The following is a 20,847-nucleotide window of genomic DNA, read 5'->3' as shown; positions in this document are numbered from 1 at the left end:
TGCCCACCCTTCACCTCCCCCTCACCCGCCCCGCGCGCGCGGCAGGGCAACGTGCAGCAACGCCCGTCCCCACCATCACCTTGAGGCCCGGTGGGGCCGACTGCGCAGGCGCGCACCCCTCGCACAGCCTTCTGGGGCACGTAGTCCTCTCCCTTTGCGGGCCGAGCCCGGGAGCGGCGCCCAGACACGTTTTACGCGTGTGCGGCGCCGTGTTCCCTCCCCTCTCCAGCACTCCCCCACCGGATATGACGCTACCATTCCTGCCGCCGCGCTGTGGGGTCGTCAGTTCCGCAAACAGGATGGCGGAGGGCTGAGCTGAGTGAGTACCGCGCGCCCTCCTGGGCGGCCCGGTGGCGGGGACGCGAGGCGCGGGGCCGGGCGGGGCCGAGCCGGGAGCGCGAGAGGCAGCAGCGCGGGACGCGGTGAGGTGGGCGGCGCGGGGCGCGCCCGGCCGGCAGGCCCCGGGCCCTCGGCCTCGCGGGCAGCCGGGGTGGGCGGGGCTGAGGGGATCCGTTGCCGCGCCACCAGCTGTCGCCAATCGGCTACGGCCGCGCCGGGACTCCTGGGTGGCGTCGCGGCGGCGCGCGCTTTGTCCGTTCCCGCTGTGGGCCGGGCCTCGGCGGGCTGCGGGGGCCCTCGGAAGCCGCCTCGGCCGGCGGCCTGCCTGCGGAAGCGCTCCGCCGGAGAGGGTCCGTGCCTGCCGGCGTCGGGACGGGCGCCGTCCGTCTGCGTAGCCCCCCGTGACGCAGCTAAAAGCCTCCTGGGCTCAGGCCCTTAACGGGGTGGCTGGGGGGTGGCGCTGCGGCATCCGTCGTTGCTTTTCCCACCTTTCTGGGCTGTGAGTGCAGTCCCGTCCCGTCCCGTCCCGTCCCCTCCCCCTGGTGTGTTGGTCTCTCCAGCGTTTCTTTCCAAGGATCTGCCCCCTGGGCACTTGGTTGCTCTCGCTGGTTCCGAATTCTGATCGCTTCTAAATTTAGGTCTTAAAATCGGCCGGTGAGCTGCTTGGGACAGCCCAGTGAGGATAAGAAAGGGTGTGCTTCTCTGGGAGCGTGAGTTAGATGCTGTACCGGAGTGGAGGAATTATTTCTGTCACTCAGACTTTGAGGCTGTCTGTTGAGAAAGGCTGTTCTGGGGTCTCTGTGTATGATACTATGCCTTACTGCTTCCTGATGATGTTGGAAAGAAGGCTGGGATGTGCTGGAGACTACACAAGCTCTGTCACAGTATTTGTAGTCCTACACGCTGTGTAGATATTTGTGAAGTGGAGATAAGGAAATGCAGTTACAGCTGAAGAGTCCTGGTATTAGTGATGCTTGAGGCATCGTGGATATTTTTGGCAAACTTGAAAATCCACAACTGATAGGAAATTTGCTCTTAAAAAAACACCTTGTCTTTTTGTTTGAGGATATCCATTTGAAAACATTTTAGATTAAATAATGAATTTACTAATTTGAGGGACTCTGTCAGCTTGTGTTTCTAAACATAAAGTGACTTGTAGGTTGCTTATTATGGGGAGGGGAAAAAGATTACAGGCTCAAAAGCAGTAACACATTGCAGTGGAATCAATAAAGATAGCTAAGAAAGACTCAAACATGAAGAGTAAAGATTTATCTTAATTTGATCTTATTATAATGAGAGTACTTTGAAATTCCACATGTTTTATTGTACTATCTTTATTAAATAACTAGTCAGATATGAAGTCTGTATGTTGCCTGGGACAAAGGCATGCTATTTTTTCATAATGCCAGTATTGTGATTGAAAATCATAACCATAAGTAAGAGAAATTACACAGTAAATAGTTGGTGTGGTGGTTTTTTTTTTCCCTCTGTAGGTTTCCATTCTGATCAAAGGACAAGGAGACTAACCTGTCAAAAATGGCTGATTTAACCAAGACAGAAGAACAGGAATTAGAGAAGAGTTTGGATGAAGAAGTGGAGAAAACACCTCATACTTTAGAGACAGATTCAGGAATTGGTTGGGAAGGCAATAGTTCAACTTCAGGTACAGTGCAGTCCACTGAAAATGAAAAAGAAGTTGATAGTGGTGATCAGGATGGCAGAGCAAAAAGGAAGAATTTAGATCCTGAAGATGAACCTCCTAAGAAAGTAGTGAGTATCATTTATTTTGAGCTGTGTTGAAGTCCTTGTTTCAAAGTTTTAGCTCAAGAAGAGATTAAAAAAAAAAATATTTGTGCTAAACATGTGATCCAGCATGAACCACCAAATGTCAAATGTTGATGGTAGCTTCCAAGCAAAATAACAGGTGCAGAAGTTATGTTGGGCTTAGTGGAAGAGAAAGAGGGCTAGTAATTAGAATGTTAAGAAAACCGATCTCAGCACAACTCAGTAAGTTATTGTATAATTTAGAAAACTCTACAAACTGCATCCTCTGTGATAAAATTTCAGTATGATCTGTTAGCAAAGTGAAGTACTGAAAGGTTTACAGATGCTTGTGTTTTTTTTTGTTTTTTTTTTTTAAGACTGCAAGGGTAGCAGAAAATATTTGTCCTTTTAACTAGGAGGGTGAACGGGGTAATGTTTTAGGTGATGCTGTCCTTTATGTGCTTATAGAAACTGATGCTGTAATATCCAGTGTAATTCTGACCCTTTTGGCATATTTAAGTGTAATTTGAAAATGTCTTTGATCTAATGTTTTGTTTCTCTGTTCAGAATTTTTCCAGGGTGTTAATTTATGGCTAAGCAATCTGGTGGAACAAAGAGTGCCCTTTGTTGTGGTAGAAACATTATTAAACCTTTCATCTTTTTAATAAGATAGTTCTGGGATAAGGTTTAGATGGACAAGTAATACATTGTTTTTGTGTAGCTTAAAAGGTGTAGAGAGGTGATTGCATTGAACGCAGCTGCTTACTCTTGTTAATGGCTCTTTGCAATTGTGCTTGCAGCAGCTGAGATGCATTAATGGTTTGTAAGAATATGTCCCCCACACTTGTCAAAGTCAGCCATTCTAGCTTACGTCACCTTTAGCGGCCATTCAGGGAGCCATCTGTACTTACCCTAAAAAAGACTAGAAATGGTCAAAATATTTGTTAGTATCAGTCAGCCTTGTGCGGTAATAAACAAATGATGGGGTCATAGAGATTCTGACAAGTATGTCTGTGTTATTCTGAAATTTACCAAAATTATATGAAACACTGAAGAATTAATGTAGTATACTGAAGTCAGTCAAACATTCTTTTCCCTTGAGGAACTTCTGTTTGAATAGTAAGATATTGGGATGTTGACTTTTGTAGTCAGCTGTTGGCAGTGCTTTTAATTGCTGTGTGAATTCATGTTTGTGTGTTTTAACTGAGAATTCTTCATTCTAGTTTGTACTGTTATTTCAGACCCTTTTGTGCCTTGTGGAATTTCTGTTGCTTCTCCATGTTCTGTTACTTCATATTTTATTTATAATTTGTTTCAATTTCACTTATATAATTGAAGAGTATTTTCAAGGTGAAGAAATGTTAGGAGCATAATATCTGGATGTAGACTGCTTCTCTGTGTCACCTGGGGCAGAAATCTCTTGGAGTATTTACAGTTAAGGTTAAAATAGGGACATTTCTACATCTAATTGTTAAGCATTAAATGGGATACATTGTCAAGTCATTATGCTCATTCCTTTACTAGGGGCTCTGGCAGTGGGATCATCCACTTAGGGCTTTATGCAACATTAGCTAGTTGGCATTTTGGTTAAATTGGCAGTTTATACACTTCTGTTAGATGTAAACACTGATTTTCTGAAACAGGATTTTTGAAGGAGCTTAAAGTTCCTCAGGAAGGAACATCCTCTTCTTCAATCTCAGGCTTAAGGAGAATGAAACTGATTCTTTGAGAGTGGTGAGAGAATTAGAGAAGTGAAAGTTAAGTATTCCTTGGAAGGAAAGATGCTGGGCATCATCCATCAGAAATTACTTGGACCAAGAGAAAAGGGGATTAAATTTTTAAGGGAGTTGTCTCTGTAATAACTGAAGTACTGACATCAGTAGAAGGACAGATACGGGAAATGTTTTTATATATATAATGATGGTGCTCTTCACAGTATTACTTGTTTACTTTCTTAAATGCTCAAAGTGAACACAGGTCTTTTAATTAAATGAAAACGTAATAAAAAGAATTCACTGATTGAGTCTATTCCTTCCCTCATTTCTACAGCATGACATAGGCCATGGGCAAACTGTAGCTGCACATTATAATGAACTTCAAGAAGTTGGATTGGAAAAACGTAGCCAGTCTCGCATATTCTACCTCCGAAACTTTAATAATTGGACAAAGAGTGTCCTCATTGGTAAGGTTCCTTAATGGATAATTTAGACTTTAATAAAATGTAACTAATTTTTGTATCAAAATGTAACATTTTTTCTGCTTTCTTTTGATGGTTATGGCACTTCGTCTCTTAATACATAGTAAGTTTTGAAGTGCAATAAAATATCTATATTTGTTTCTATTTTGAATCTTTGTGATAGTGTTTTATGTTGTTGGAGTGCCAGATATATGCTAAAGTTTTAAAGATTAACTGCCTTGGAAAATAGAAGTTCATACTGGAAACTGTTCTTCTACACGATATTTTTAAAGAGAAAGGTACAGCTTTAAATCATAAAGAATCTGTCTGTTCTTGTTAGATCGAGCTGTTCTTGTTATTTAAATCTACCTCAGGTAATTTCATAGCATTTTTCCCAAAGCATTCAGTCCTCAGGTCTAGATTAAACAATTCTGTAGGAAACTCGAACAAGTAAATATTTTCTGTATTACCCATAGTCAGTGGTTTAAAAGGATGAAGAACTAGAGGATGTAGCTCTTCAAGAATCAGTAACTTTTTAAAAAAGGCAAAGTCTGCTATCCCACAGCTTAATTCCAAAGTGAGGAAACGGGACCATTAGATATCTCCAAACAAAGAGCAGAATTACCGGCAGAACACCACAGATTCATGAACTCATCCATGTCAGGAGGTGTTGGCGTCATTTGTCTTAGCATGCTGCTTTTTGTTTTGTTGTATTGGAGCAGTTAGAAGCAATATTTTGGTTTATATAAAGCTATTTCTGGAGCCTGTGGTGAAGCCTTTCAGTCATGACAAATTTCAGTAGTGTGGTGTTAAAGCAGTTGTATTTAAACAAGTTTCATGTCTCTTACTGTGAAGAAAAGTTGCTAGTATGCTGATATGTTTTGCATAATATGCCAATATCAGTCAGAGCAGGGATAATCTAGACAGAATGGATATAGAACAGAAAATGAAATTGGTGTATGTAGGGTAAGAAGACAGCAAAGAAGTAGCTAATGTTGTTCCAAGGCCTAGTGGAGTGAGTCGAGAACATTATGTGTTTTTGTAATGTGACTAAGGAAAAGTTGTGGCTGATGCTTTTAATTGGCTTTTACTTTTTTGCAAAAGGCTTTCCCATGCTTTCAAATAACATCTGCCTTCATTATAATGGTAATGAAAGGGGATCCTGTTTCCCCACTCACGAACAGGGTGGTTGTTTAGTGGTGTGCAGTTTTACGTTTGTCTGCCAGAGAAAGAGTTCGGAGCTCCAGTCACAGTACATGCAAAGCATATTAAACACAGCAAATATTCATTATCTGCTCTATAATGTTAAAAGTTTGTGGTTGCTTTCATCATTAGTGATTTCTAGAAAAAGAGATTTAAGTCTGTAATGTTAAGAAGACTTATAGGAAAAGTAAGTTCTGAGATGTTTTAGAATTCTCTAATCCTTTAGGGACCTCTGCACAATACAAATGAATTAGGGAGACCTGTATATGTTTTCTCTCTTTTTATTTTTCTAGGTGAATTTATAGACCGGGTACGACGGAAAAAGAATGATATAACTGTTTTGGATCTGGGATGTGGCAAAGGTGGAGACTTACTGAAATGGAAAAAAGGCAGAATTAAAAAACTTGTCTGTACTGGTAAGAAGACACAATAACTTTCCAGGGAAAGTACACTGGTGTTTTATGGGAAAAACAAGCACATCTCCAGTCTTTCATTATTTCTTTTTTTTAGTAATCCCAAGAATGCAATGATACACCTTCTGTCAAAAAGTCTTCTTTTGTCTTTTAACCTCAAGACATCACCTTGACTGCCAGCATAAGTATAAGAACCATTGATTTTCTGTGTAATGAGCTTTCAGTTCAACTCATAAATAAAAATTACTATCAGTAAAGAAATGCACAGTTAACGTAGATTGTCTTAGGCAAAGTGTTACACTGGGGAAAAGACTGACATTTTGTATCTTATGTATTTTCTCCCACATCTAATCTCCTGTAGTGTTTATAACTGCTGACAATACTCATTTAAGAGTTACATTTGAAAAAATCAAATAAAACCCCGCAGTGGTTTGGCAAAAAAATGGTCAGATTAAATATTTTTTAATTTAAATAGTTTGCCTAGGTATTGGGAAGGAGATACCATCTTCCCTTCTCCCAAAAAGCATGCCAAGGATAATCAGAGGAAGCATTACTTAACTTCAAATTTAACTGGTACTAAAATACTGAAAGTTCATAAAACTCCTTTAGTTGGAATTATTCTGAGTGTTATTATTCTGGTCTACATTTTAAAGTTCTTTCTTGCATTTCCTTTTCACTTCGCAGTCTTCAAATACAGTTAATGAATTTGCTTACAAAGTTTGTTCTTATGTAAATTTATTGCATATTGTTAGTTTTAATATTATTCAGTGAAACTATGTCTGATAGACATAAATTCTTAAAAACAAAATAAGAAAATTCCCATCATGCAATATATCATTGCATTTCAACATCTTGTCTATTTGTAAGAAGATGAAGAGCTTTCAGTACTGTTGGAGAAACTCTGGAAGCTGAACTGTTTTAGCCAATGCATACTAGACACTGAATGCTAACAGCATTTAGTATCAGTCACCTAGTATCCATCACTTGAAATTGTGGAGGCTTGCTTTGCACTTTTCAAGCTGGGAGCTTTCTAAAATCTTTAGATTACAACTTCTGTCTGAAGTAAATGCTGAAAATGACAGAGTTATAGTCCCAAACACCTCCTGGAAATTAAATTCCTTTTCTACAAATTGAAAATAAAAGTGTTTGTTCCCATCAAAGTGTAACTGAAGATCAACTTTTATCCTGCCATAATGGATCTGCTGTGTTCCAGTGATCATTCCAGTTTTTTTGTCTGGGGAGCAGTTCACACACTTTTTTTATTTAAATTTTTCTCTCTACAGATATTGCTGACATTTCTGTGCAACAGTGCAAGCAGCGATATGAAGACATGAAAGCCCGATGTCGTTATAATGAACATATTTTTGATGCAGAATTTATACAAGCAGATAGTACCAAGGTACAGTTCCTATGCTTTGTAATATTTTTGAGTTTTAATGTTCTTGTGTTAAGAAAGTATAGGAAGTAATGCTAGTGCTGTAATATTTAGGGCATGTATGCTTTTTACAATCAGACTGTTGTACTATCAGGAGAATCAACCACACAGGTTACTGAGACATAGTTAAATGCTTTTCATTACTGTTTTACAGTATAATGTTCTTGAAGCCTGAATGTCTGTCTGAGATAACAAATTTGATGCTTTCAGTTTTTTTCACTTGATAAGGGGAAAGGAATGACTACGTATTTCCAGAGTTCTGTGAGCCAGCATGGGATGTTGGAAACTATCTTAGTAAATGTGTTTTTTATTCTGGAATGAATAAGGGATGTTTTCTGGCTTGACTTGTACATTTTGCTTATACCAGGTTTTGTTTTTCTTTTTTTTTCCTAGCAGCATTTTAATTACTATAATACATATCTTCAAAACTTGTGTGATAAAGCAGTTTTCTTAGGCTACCTGGAGGTGATTTTGAGTACATTGCTGAGGCTTAGGAGATAGTCTTGTAACCAGCACTGCTTTTCCTTCCTGGAAATGCAGGCTGAGAGTGCCCTGCTGATGTAGGCTAAGGGACAGAGCCTACCTGGTTTCAGCGTATCTGTGGAAAGGCTGAAACTGTTCTTCCCAGCCTTGCAGGGGGGGTTGTTGGCTTTAATTCTTGGTTGCCTCTCCTTCTGAGGAGTGCAGTCTGTTGCAGGTTCCAGGTCATCTCTCAGCTCAAAATTATAGTCAGGGTAGAGAGGAGAGCGCCTTGGCCAGGAAAGAAAGGGATATTTTCATGTTGCTATTACAGCTCAGTCTTATGTGCACATTTATTTTCTGTTGTATGCTCTGTTCTGTCTGTGCACACAAAAGTTAATCTCCCTGACTTTGTATCTCTATTGTCTATGTTGCATGTAATGCAAAATCTTCTTACAGCTTGTCTAATTCTGCCCACCTGTTTCTCAGTTTCCTGTATCTCCCTTTCTCAAAATGTGGAGGGGGAGTAAATGAACAGATAAAATTGCTATGAGTGTATGAAGTGTCCATTTTTGTCTTGCTCCGTACAGGATGTTGAGAGTATGTGGCATGAACTGGTAGAGACTGAGAGTGAGTGGGTGGATGGGAAGTCTGGGAGAGAAGAGAAACTTGGGTAGAACTGTTAAGTATGAAATATTTTAAATATGGAATGTGTATCGCGAGCCTTGTGGAGAACTTTTGTGCTCCTGTCTTATTTATGGTGACTACTAGTATTGTGTAAAAGAAGCCTGATCAAGAAGAGTTAGAGGACTGCTGAGTACAGGGTCAAACTGTGGCAAGCGTTAACCTGACAAATTTCAAGGGCTCCAAGTTCTTCAGAATTACTGGTTACTTGGTCTAGGGTGGAAAGGAGTATGTTGGTACACATGTATGTAAGTACCTGTGAGAATACAAACAAATACAACTTGGCAGGCAGGCAAATTGCCATATTTAAAACAAACCCTCCTCCTCTCAGTTATATGTTTAATGGGTCAATTCTCATTACAGAGACAGTAAGCTGAAAATTGATTTTATTATAATAATTGTTTCCAGCTAAATGGTGGCTGGTTATAAACCCTCAGCAGTAAAATCTCTCTGGAAACTCTTAGGTAACTAACCTTGGGGTTTTGGCCTTTCAGATGTAGTGGTGTTACTTGACAACATGAAAACAATTTGACGACATGATAACTTTGAAATATACATGTGTATTCTTCTTGTTCCCAAATGTTGTGTATGGTTTTCTGTCTAGCAGAGGACTTTTTACCTTTTACCTCTTACCTTTTTCATCTTGTTCTTGTTGAACTCGTGAAGGAATGGGAGCTGAAAGGAAAAATGTCAAAGCATTATGGGAGTAGCATATTTGTTGGAAGATTTAAGTGAATCATGCTTGTTTCTGTAGCTTGTATTACATTTTTTTTTTCCTTTCTAATGTATTTCAGGATCTCTTGTCTTCCAAATACAATGATCCAGATATGCGTTTTGACATTTGCAGCTGTCAATTTGTTTACCATTACTCATTTGAGACATATGAGCAGGCTGACATGATGCTTAAAAATGCTTGTGGGAACCTCTCTCCTGGAGGGTATTTCATTGGCACAACTCCAAATAGCTTTGAACTTGTGTAAGTACTTTTATATTCTATTAGTCTTTCAAAAGTCTGTGAAGCATTGTTAAGTGATAGTCGTTCTTACAGTGCTCTGATATGTTTGTGCAAACAAAAGCAAGGTTTTTTGCAACAATTTTGGATTCTAGTCAGGAAAAATCTCACTTGTGAACTTGACTCAAACAGGTAGATCTGTACTTGTCCTTGTCTTTTGCACCCATGGCTCTTCTGGTATAGAGTATAGATGCTCATGCATAAATCTTCTGTAGTGACTTAAATAGTGGCGAAATAGCCACAGCCTAGGGAATAACTGTCAGGGTTTTGCTGTGGTAGTTCCAAGAAGCCTGACTTTTCCATGTAGACTATGTCTGGGCTAAAGGTTAATTTTCTAGGTCCATTTAGTCCTTGGTATGTTGTATAGGAATGATAAACTGTTATAATCTAGTATGCTGCTCGTTGTCATTTCATTGCCTTATTAGATAAGGGAGATGGGAAACTAGAGAGATCACTGAATTCTGTAGTACTGGGAGAAACACTTTCAGGCCTCTTATGCATAGTTTTCTCTGCCTGTTAAATTAAAACCTGGTCAATTAATGTTTGGTTTTATGTCATTTTATAGAAAGCGACTTGAAGCTTCAGAAACAAATTCATTTGGGAATGACGTGTACAGTGTAAAATTTGAAAAGAAGGGAGAATATCCCTTGTTTGGCTGCAAGTATGATTTCCACTTGGAAGAAGTGGTTGATGTCCCCGAGTTCTTAGTTTACTTTCCATTACTGGAAGAGTAAGTTAAGTTTTGAATTCATTATACAATGAAAGCTGTGAAACTTAATAAGCATTTGTTTAGCTTGTGTGTCATTGCGTAATACTTGCAGAAAATTGTATTTTAGGTTTCTTCTTATATTTTTCAGTTGTTCTTTTTTGTTGTTGCTCCAAACTAAGGTTTCTTGCATTTGCATCCACAACTAATCTGTCCATTGCACTCAATTGAAGGTGCTCTGGTCAGAAGCTGTGAAGGCTTAAACTAGGTCTCACACAAGAATGTCTGTATCTGATATGTTGGATCTGTCGGCAAACCTTTCGTGCTGTCAACTTTTTCTTCTTTAATCTTAACTTTTGGGGCGGTTTCATTCTAACTTTTAGTCCTTCAGCAAGCCTTCTTTTGTATCCTCTTCATCATGGTGCTTCTTTGTTGTCATCTCCAACTTTCTTTGGGTGTTTGTAGGATTTTTCCTACAACTTATTTTTTCTTCCTCTAAATCTTCTTCATCTGTGAGCATACATTTTGCTGTTACCTCTGTGTGAATTCAGGTTTGCCTTTCCCAGCCTGTGTCTTGAGGTACAGACAAATGTTTCCATGTTGGTGTTTTTCCTGCCATTCAAGCTGAGTATGGTTGTTAAACATTATTAAGCTTTCGTTTCAAACCTGTGTGTTTTCACACACTTCACTTGCTAGCATTTTTCATAGAGAATTACATCTGTCACTGGCATCTGTAACTTCAGTGTTGTGTGACCACAGTGTCTACATATAATTGAGATGTAAGGCACTAAATCTGGTAGAACACAGTGTCTACATATAATTGAGATGTAAGGCACTAAATCTGGTAGAACACAGTGTCTACATATAATTGAGATGTAAGGCACTAAATCTGGTAGAAACAGGTTCTCTAAATATATCCGTAATATCTGACGTGATGGGGTGATGATACTGCAGGGAAAATAGCGTAGTCCGTTTGGAAGTTCTAATGGAACTTACTTCTGGGTGTTGGGAGAAGAGACATTTTTCTGTTAAAAGTTTTGTAAATGACATCTGTGTAGATTGTTTTTGTTTTTTTTTTTTTTTATCCTAATGAAAAAAAGTACAGTTTGTGGTGATAGTGCATTTTTTTTTCACCTAAATGTCTTTACTAAAAAAACCCTAACTCTAGAAAGAGTGTAATCCTAATGAATACCATAAGATGTCGCTGTGACTTAAAATTGTTCCTTTGAGAATAAATCTACACTAATTTTGTGGCTTCCCTAATTAAGCTTATTATTTTGACAGAATGGCAAAGAAACATGGTATGAAATTAGTCTACAAAATGACATTTCGGGAATTCTATGAAGAAAAAATCAAGAACGATGAGCATAAAATGCTGTTAAGGAGAATGCAGGCCTTGGAGGTAAATATGGAGTTAACTTGTTTCATTTAAATAGCATTTTACATCTTGTTGATTATTTATGCACTAATTGAAATTCCTGTTTTGAACACTGTGCAATTAATTAAGAGCCACCAATAGAAGAACTAAACTCCTGTGGCTGAAAGTGTGACTGTGGTGGGTTGACCTTGACTAGCTGCCAGACACCACCAATCTGCTTTCTCACTCCCTTCTCAACAGGATGGGGGATAAAACAAGAAAAAACCACTTGTGGGTCAAGATAAAGACAGGGAGATGGCTTAGCAATTACTATAGCGGGCAAAACAGATTTAACTTGGAGAAGATTAATTTCATTTATTAAAAAAAAAAAAAAGTAGGATGGTGAGAAACAAAGACAAATCTAAAAACCCCTTTACCCCACGCACTGCTTGTTCCCAGGCTCAACTTCACTCCTTTACTTCTGACCTTTCTATCTCCTCTCCCCACCCTGCAGCAAAGGGGGATGGGGAATGGAGGTTGTAGTCAGTCCATAACACTCTGTCTCTGCCTCTTCTTCCTCCTCACACTTTCCCCCTGCTCCAGCATGGGTCCTTCCCATGGGATACAGTCCTTAGACTGCTGCAATGTGCGTTCTCTCCATGGGATACAGTCCTTCAGGAACAAAATGCCCCAGTGTTCCTCACACGGTTGCATCTCCTGCCAGAAAACTTGCCACTTGTTGGGCTCCTCGCCATGGGTGACAGCTTCTGCCAGGAGCTTGTTCCTCTGTGGGCTTTCCACAGGCTGCAGCTTCCTTCAGGGCATGCCCACCTGCTGCAGCATGGGGTCCTCCAAGGGATGCATTGTGGGTATCTCCGCTGTGGTACTCTGTGAGCTGCAGTGGGACAACCTGCATTACCATGGTCTTCTCCAGGGGCTGCAGGAGAGTCTGGAGCACGACTTTGCCCACCTTCTTCTCTGGCCTTGGTGTCTGCAGGGTAGTTTCACATTTTTCTCATTCTTCTCTCACAGCTGTTACATAGATGTGTTTGCGCTTTCTTAAATAGGCTTTCCCAGAGGCACCCCTCTTGTTGCTGAGGGGCTCAGCTGTGCCCTGCGGTGGGCTCTGTTGGAGCTGGTGGAAGTGGCTGTGTCTGGTATGGGAGAGCACCAGCCTCTACTCGCAGAGGCCACCACTGCAGCCACCCGCTGCCATCACCTGGGCACCAGCACCTGATAGAGTGATTCAGTTTTGTAGATAAGATTTCAATTTTGAGGCACGTTTTCATTTTTACTAAGTAGTAAGCAGAAGCACAAGAATCATGCTTGGTGTGAGATAGTGGTAACCGTAATCCATTTCTTCCTCAGCAGAGAGAGACTGAAAGCTGGATCTTTGGGCTAAGAATATCGATTGAAAAGAGAAAGTAATCTTTGTAGGAATAAAAGAACAGGTTGTGTTTGTGGGAAAAAAAAAAAAAAGGTACTTAACTGTAACTGAGCTTATATTTTTGCCCAATGTTTTTGCCTTTTTTTTATTCTCAAGCTCTTACCCTGGATGACTTTAGCATCTTCAGAGAAGCTTTTCAATGCCATCTCTGAGGCTTTTGTTTTACTCACAGTTCTCTGTGCTTCCTTCCTCCCTCAAACAGTACGATTTCTCAGCATAAAACTATCAAGTCAAGGATCTGGTGGCTTCTTAAACTGAGTTACAGGGGCTGCAAGTAGACTTGACTGCCCTTGTTGACTCTGAATGGGATGGTGCTTTGTATGGGCTGGTACTGCCAGAGGCACTGTGACACAGCCTTTGACATATCAGCTTTTTTCTTAGAAAAGTGAGAGTTGCTTTAAATTAGTGACTACTTAAAATTGACTGCATTGTTGAGTACAGACCATTCTGCAGTAGCTCGGATCCTTAATAAGTATGTACTAGTTTTGAAGAATCAGTTGTATACTTCTCTTACAGCTCCGTGTGTTATTAACCCATTTTAAGCATTCTGCTTGAAATACTACAGTTGCTCAGTTCTTAGTACTGTTTCTCCTGTTTTGGAGACATAAGTATAAAAGTTAATTTGTAAATCCTGGGTGTTGGATTTTCAGGGAAGTAGGGAATATCAGACCTGATCTTGTAGGTACCATAAAGGAGAGATCTAAATTTAAGATCCTGTTAATAATTACTGACCTCCATTCTGGGCTGTGTTGTGACAAACCCTTGGCTGATGTGGTTAATGTATCTTATTAAGCAATTAATATTTTTTCTTATTTTTTCCTATGTTCTCTAGCCATATTCTACATTTGGTGATTCCAGGCTTGTTTCTGATAAACCTGATGATTATGAGCATGCCAAAGAGTTCATCAAAGATGGCAAAGCGAGGTTACCATTGGTAAGTTTCTTCTAACTTCACTACAGCAAATGGTGTCTAAAATTGAGGTCCTGATCTTTCGGAGGTGTGATGCCTTCTTCATTTCATCTGGAATAAAATTGATATGAATGTCTCTGTGCACGTGAAAAATCGTAGAGCTGCGGGGCTGATGAGTTCATCTAATCTATACCCCATACTCAGAGAATCAAATTCACTTAATTTGTTAGCTATTAAGAAATTTGTAACAGTGCAAAAGAGAAAGGATATTTTGCCGCCTTGCTTGGCAGCTGTTCTAACATAACTCTTCTTAATTTGAAGAATTTTCTTATGTTTCTGGATCTTCACACTACTGATCGAAAGTTTTACTTTTCTTCTTTTAATCCTCTGACAGGAAAGTTGAAAAATTTCTTCATAATACTGTATGTATTTGAAATCTTGAATGTTGTTTTTCTATTGTCTTTTTGGGTGAAGAAGATCCAGCTCCCTTCTTGGCCGTTTTTATTAAAGTTCTGTAAATGCTATTTTTTAAAATCTGCTGTGCTTTCTTTTTTTTTTTTTTTTTTTTTAACAGAGCTCCTAGAATTATACTAGTCCCAGATGCATAAAACTAAACCCATATATTTCCCGCCCTCAGTTTTATTAAATATGATATTCTGTTCACATTCTGGAATGAAAAGAAACTTTGTGATGATCATAATCTTACCTTGTACAACATTTAGTCTGCTATCCTGTCATATTTTTCTGCATTTCTCCTGTTTTGCAGCTATATTTAAGATTTCAGAAATAAAAGAATACTGAACAGTCTTTAATGGAGGTCATACTATATTTTAGATCAGTGATCCAATTGCATTTGTTTTTTCTGCTTCTAGTCCTGTCTTCTAATGCACATGCTGGCTTTCTGAACTTGCTGTCTTTCTCATGTGTTCATAAAGGGTTTTTCTTCCATTGTCCTAGCAATACGTCACAATGTTGGAGCTGTCTGCAGCCCTCCCAGCCTTTCATTCTTCTGTATTCGTCTCAGAGTTGGGTGCATGATGGACAGGAGCCTGCACAGCTGCTGTTCCTGGGAAGCAAAGAGGAGGACAGGCAACATCTGCTGTTGTTTTTCCCCAGGAACTGCTGCCATTTGGCTATTGCTTCTCTATCTGTAGCCAGGCTAGCTGTTCAGGGTAGCATATAGCTGTGTGGTTGCTTCTGTTTGTACATTTGGGGAGTTAGACTGGTTGGAAACCTTGCAAAGGCTTGGTTTAAGCTAACTATTCATGCTGAATGGTTCCTGGTCAGCAATGTTGGTTCTTTCAGTCTGAACTCAAGGTCTTTTTTTATGCATTGAGGCTCTCTGACAAGAGAGAATCAAAATTGGAGACTAGTTTGAGTAAAGATTGTAGTTTTAGTAAATGCATATGCCATTACTGATAGATGGCATCCTATTTCATTGTCATAGATATAGCATGAGGCTGGTCAGCTTGGATTTTTCTTTTTTTAATCATTGGTTTATCTACTGTTCACATTCTGAATTCTTGAAGATGTGTTCCTTTTAATGTATATATAAAAATCCTACATCAAGAGGGAAAAGAAACCTGCTCTCTGTATTTGAAATCTAAAAATTTTAAAAGGAAAATTGCTCTGTCGCCTGGCAAAGAAGTCATCTGCTTGGAACAATCCTTTTTTCACTAGTGTTTTAAAAGATTAATAATTTTGTCAGTGGGTAGCATATGGGCTAAATCGTGCCCCCAGTGAGGACTCATTGGAAGGGGATGGAGCAGGCAGAGCAGAAAATCAGCTTGTTGTTACCTCATGTTTCTTAACTGGTAGGGTAAATGGCAGCAGCTTTTTACTTGTGCACTTGCCATGCTTTCATCCAAAATGCTGAGCTAGGAGTAAGTTTCCTAGGCTGCAAGGCAGGCTCTTTTTTCATGGTGTGTGAGCTGGTTGGAAGTTAGTCTCCTGCAAATAGAGTTTTTGTGGGCTGCAGGGAGGGAGTTGTAGGTGGAGGCAGGCAGTGTTCCCGCAGAAGGTGGCAGCACCATGATATAGGGCCTCTTTTTGACTTCTACACAAGTGTTGGGTGTCTCAGGCTGGAGAGCAGCTTGACCCACATCAGGTCACACTGCTGTGTGGTAATGGGACCCAGCATGCCTCTGGGGTGCGGAGGCATTCGGCCCAACAGACTGTTGGCCCATTCTCCTATACCTTTGTAATTTAGGTGTGTTCCATTTTCTGGAGTGTTCCAGTTCCTTACCATCCTAGTTATTGGAGTTATAAGTATCTGTGGTCTACAGTAATGCTTTTCTTTTCCCTAAATAGCCAACCAGTGTACGTGGTTAGAAGTTGGTCTACAAAAGACTGATAATCCTGAGTTAAACTGGTGTTTTATTGTTTCCTCATGTTGTTGTTGAAACTGGATTTTTATTTTTTTTATTTTGTCCCCTTCTAGGGAACCTTGAGTAAATCTGAATGGGAAGCAACAAGTGAGTATTGCTTTGGAAACTCAGTATTGACTGAATCACTGCTATGATAAGTGTAAAATAGCCTGTTGGTTGTGGAGTAAAATCCAAATTTTAAATATAGCAAGTTTTTATTATTTGTGTTATTCAAATGCCTGTGTATAGATTATGTAGTGCACATATCTTAAGAAATTGGGAGGGAAATGCATAAAATAGGTTGAAATTTAGCTTTATTTAAGTAAATTCTAGCATGCAAACTTTTGGGCTAAAGTATTCCTTAGGATGTATGAAAAGAGGATGGCAGTGTTAAAGGATTATTTTGCTAGTGTTAGAGAGTTAAATACTATACTTCAGTTTAGTACACTTGGATGTTATACTGTTATCAGTCAACTAGAAACAAACTCTGTTTGGGACATACTTTCATCAAAAACAATGCAAATTTGTTCTGGGAAGAGAGGGATAGAAACTTTACTCTTTTCTTGTAGTGATACATGTTTCAGGAAGAAGCAATTAACGCATGAATAGTGAAGAGGTAATTGAATGTTTTATAAAGGGAGGAGAAAAAAGTCAGTGCCTCAGACACTGAAAAGGATACACTATTGTTAAATATGTTTTGAAATTTTGTGAGTGTGCGCCATGGAAAACTTTTGACATCCTTTTGTTCCAGTGTTGAGTATAATAAAACTCAGATATAAGGGAATGAGATCTCCAAGGATAAAAATTGACTCCCAGAGAGATTAGTACTAATGTCTGTGTAACTGCAGCCAACCAGCAGTTGCATTTTTGCAGACCATTATGCTGGTTGCGTTAGTGGTTTTAAAACTAACAAAAAGTGCTGTTCAGTTCATGAATGAAAAAATCTTTAGTTAACATGCTTGCTTTCTTAAATTATTATCTATTTTTTAAAGGTATAAATCATAAGGTAGACATTAATTCCAGCAGTGTAAAAGTATTATGTAAACGTTTAATCTAATTGAGAGAGGCTTTTTATACCTTTAAAAGTTTGGTGACGACTGTATTTTCTATGTAGTCTGTTTTTCAGAAAGATTTGGAGTACAGAGCTTCTGATAGTTAGGGTATATGCACAGCTTGCTTGTTACATGGAACTTCACACTTCGTTTTATCTCTGAGACTTGTCTTGAAAGACTTGCAATGTAGCTATGGCACCTCATCCATTAAAACAAAAGCTGGGTTCAAGTGGAAATTCATAAATGTTTAATTAAAGTCACAGTCTCAAGAAACAGGTTAAACTTACCTGTCTGGTATGAAGCATAAGAATTTCTGACATAGCTGGCATTGGTTATATGCCAAATAACTATTTCTCAAGGGTTCTGGTGTGGACTGTATGAGTATCTGTTTCTAGAATCAGACTGTTCTGGAGTTGAGAAAATGCCATCTAGGGTTTTTAAATATTTACTCTTTGTCTGTGATATTTTAAAACTGCAAATTAATAATTTTGTACCATGAGTTTATTCACTTTTTAATTAAAAATGAAGTTGATCATCTCACCTCTAATTGTCCATTACTGTGTGTATGAAGGAGTCTTTACACTTAGCTGTGTATGACTTTTTATGCACCAGTGAATATTAATTATGTGTAGAATGGCATAGTAATTTATGAATAACATGCACATTTCGGTAATATCATTAACTGAAGTTAATGTTGCATTAACCATATCAACAGTATATAAAATGCTTTGGTTTTGTGCATTTTTAGCTCTATTGTGAAAACATGTCTAGAACCATGCTGGAATTGAACGCTAGAGTTACTCATTGGGAAACCATAGCAGTTTTTATCATTTCAGTAACCTATTAACAGATTGTTTGGGCAGAGTATCAACCCCTTTACGTTTTGAAAACTTAATTGAGTGGCAGAGGAAGCTGAAACTTTAAATACTCCCATTTTGTTTTTTAGGTATTTACTTGGTATTTGCATTTGAGAAACAACTGTGAAACTTCACGTACTGGATGAAGCAAGAAGAGATCATATCCATGTGCAAGTTGGAATGGTCAGAAATCCATTGTGGCAACTATTTTTTTTATTTTTTATTTTTTAATTATCAGAAGTGTGCAGGACACTACCGAAAACTAGAGCAAGCTCGTGATTCTGAGTTACGTTGCCTGTCTGTGACAGATGGACTTGAGTGTGTATATATAAGAAAGATTCTGAACCAGTCTTTTTAAGCATTTGTAAACAATCTGCATGCTCTCAGAACTCATGTTTGAACTTGACACAACTTTATGTTAGAAACAAATGTTTTGTTAGTAAAAGTATGTTTGTGGTTAACAAGCCTGACCCTGCACTTTCTGAAATTGATGGAAAAATGACTGTTGACTTTGATGGAGCAGAATGAGGGCTTAAATACTGTACTGCAGAGCTCAGTTAATTCATAATAAGATATATTTGGACATATAGGGTATGTCTACATTGCATGCCGAGCTAAGTGGCAAATAATACCTGAGTCTGTTTGAGTACCTCTGTGCTGTGCTCAAGCCTGCAGTGTAAATTTACCTTAATGGTATTCAAGGTGTAGTTTATGTGGTAAAGTCCCATGATGTTCTTGTTTTTTGTGCTTGCTGATTTGTAGTGTCACTTCATGGTGCTTTCAAGATTAAACGAGTTTGTTCTGTACAAAACTGCTCTGAAAGAACTGAATTTCTAAAGTTTTAAGTCTCTGTGTTTAATAACAGCTGCTGAACTTAGATTATTGAACATTTTCTATTGTATAAAGACTCTCCTGACTTTTTGGTAGTTCTAATATCTCCTGAAACTTATTAGATAGGTCTTAGGATGTGTTTGTTGTTTCATAAAATTCCAGATGGGCTCGGCAGAAGGATGAGCTATTGGTGGTGACGGGGAATGTGTTGCAGTCCTTAAGGCATTAGGAACATGGTAACATACTGGATCGTGAACCAAGAAGGAGCCTGTGTAACATTTGAGGATACTAGAAGGTCACTCTGGGAGGGAGGCCTGTGTATGTGTGTACACACCCCAGTACATGTGGATAACAATCCCCAAATTAGAGCCAAATACTTTGTTTGGGAATAGAATCTAATGATAGCAGTAGACAGAACTGTGCCTAACTACCATCTTAACTGCCTGTCAGTCTCTTAGAGCTTGCTTAGAGATTTCTGACTTGCTGTTTGGTCTGCTTTCCACATGCTTGTAGCCATCCACTACTGAGAGGGCGTGAGTACTTCATGGTTTTTCTCTCCCTTCTTGGGCTAACGGTAGCTGTTGGCTACTATAGTTTACATAGAGATGAAATGATGATGGCATATGAGTATTTTGAAGAGCTATAATAAACCTAGGAAAGAACGTTTCTGTTACAGAGTTAAGCATTCAAATTATTTGAGTTTGTAGTTGTATTGCCTTCCCCCTGTAATTAGGCCATACTTTTTCATCCGTGACTCCTGATTATTTTTTTTTATTGTATAGAAGAACACCCATAACTGTCACCAAAGCAGTAGAATCACAGTCAGTTCTGCAGAAATTAAGAAAACAAGACTCTTTCTTGTCTGCTAGAACTATTACTCATGAAACTAGCTGAAAAATGATGACACTTTAGAAATGCTGAAATGTTTTATTGAAATTTGTGTGCGTCAAAGCTAGTTTTGTTAGATTTCTTGTATTAAATTTCGTTTGAAAGTACATTGTTATGCTATTTTTGGAAGAAATCAGAATAATAAAAAGAGGGGAAATCCAGTGGAGTGTCTTTCCTCTTTTAGACAAATCTCAACATATCACAGAGTCACAGAATGGTTGGGGTTGGGAGGGATCCCTGGAGGACATCCTGTCCAACCCCCCTGCTCAAGCAGGTTCACCTAGGGTTGGTTGGCAAGGATCGTATCCAGAGGGCTTTTGAATATCTCCAAAAAGTGAGACTCTGCAGGCTCCCTGGGCAACCTGTGCCAATGCTCACAGTCACCCTCACAGTACAAAAGTGTTTCCTGATGTCCAGAGGGAACCTCCTGTGTTTCAGTGTGTGCCCATTGCCTCTGGTACTGTCACTGGGCACCACTGAACAGAGTCTGGCTCCATCTTTACACCCACCCTTCAGGTATTTGTACACATTGATAAGATTACCACCCTGAGCCTTCTCTTCTTCTGGCTGAACAGTCCCAGCTCTCTCAACCTTTCCTCACAGGAGAGGTGCTCCAGGATTTTGAATGTGATTGGATCCAGTGTTGACCCCTGGGGTACACAGTTAGTGGCCTCCATCTAGAGTTCGTTCCACTTGTCATCACTCTCTGGGACCAGCTGTTCAGGCAGTTTGCAATCCCCCTTGCTGTCTGCTCATCCAAGGTGGTGTTAAAAGCCAAGGTAGACTGTATCCACTGCTCTCCCCTCATCTACGAAGCCAGTAGTTTATTTCATCATAGAAGTTTATCCAGTTGGTCAAGCATGACTTCCCCTTGATGAATCCATCCTGACTACACCTGATGATTTTCTTGTCCTTCACGTGCCTGGAAATCATTTCCAGTATCTGTAG

At 39.4% G+C, this 20,847-nt stretch overlaps 1 protein-coding gene across 1 annotated transcript; it reads left to right on the top strand.

Moving 5' to 3' along the window:
- Positions 1-288: 288 nt before the first annotated feature.
- On the top strand, positions 289-20,060 carry RNMT (RNA guanine-7 methyltransferase). The gene is made up of 11 exons (XM_082499355.1): positions 289-319; positions 1,833-2,109; positions 4,153-4,285; positions 5,776-5,898; positions 7,179-7,294; positions 9,268-9,449; positions 10,051-10,215; positions 11,476-11,593; positions 13,828-13,929; positions 16,346-16,379; positions 18,270-20,060. Exons 2-11 carry the CDS (start codon positions 1,876-1,878, stop codon positions 18,305-18,307), a joined length of 1,245 nt encoding a protein of 414 aa, XP_082355481.1. The 5' UTR covers positions 289-319; positions 1,833-1,875; the 3' UTR covers positions 18,308-20,060.
- The last annotated feature ends 787 nt before the right edge of the window (positions 20,061-20,847 follow it).

Source organism: Vanellus vanellus (assembly GCF_965231255.1).
Source record: "Vanellus vanellus genome assembly, chromosome: 2".
In the NCBI taxonomy this organism is placed as follows: domain Eukaryota; kingdom Metazoa; phylum Chordata; class Aves; order Charadriiformes; family Charadriidae; genus Vanellus; species Vanellus vanellus.
The sequence above is the reverse complement of the archived record's forward strand: the minus strand, read 5'-3'. Positions and strand labels throughout refer to the sequence as shown.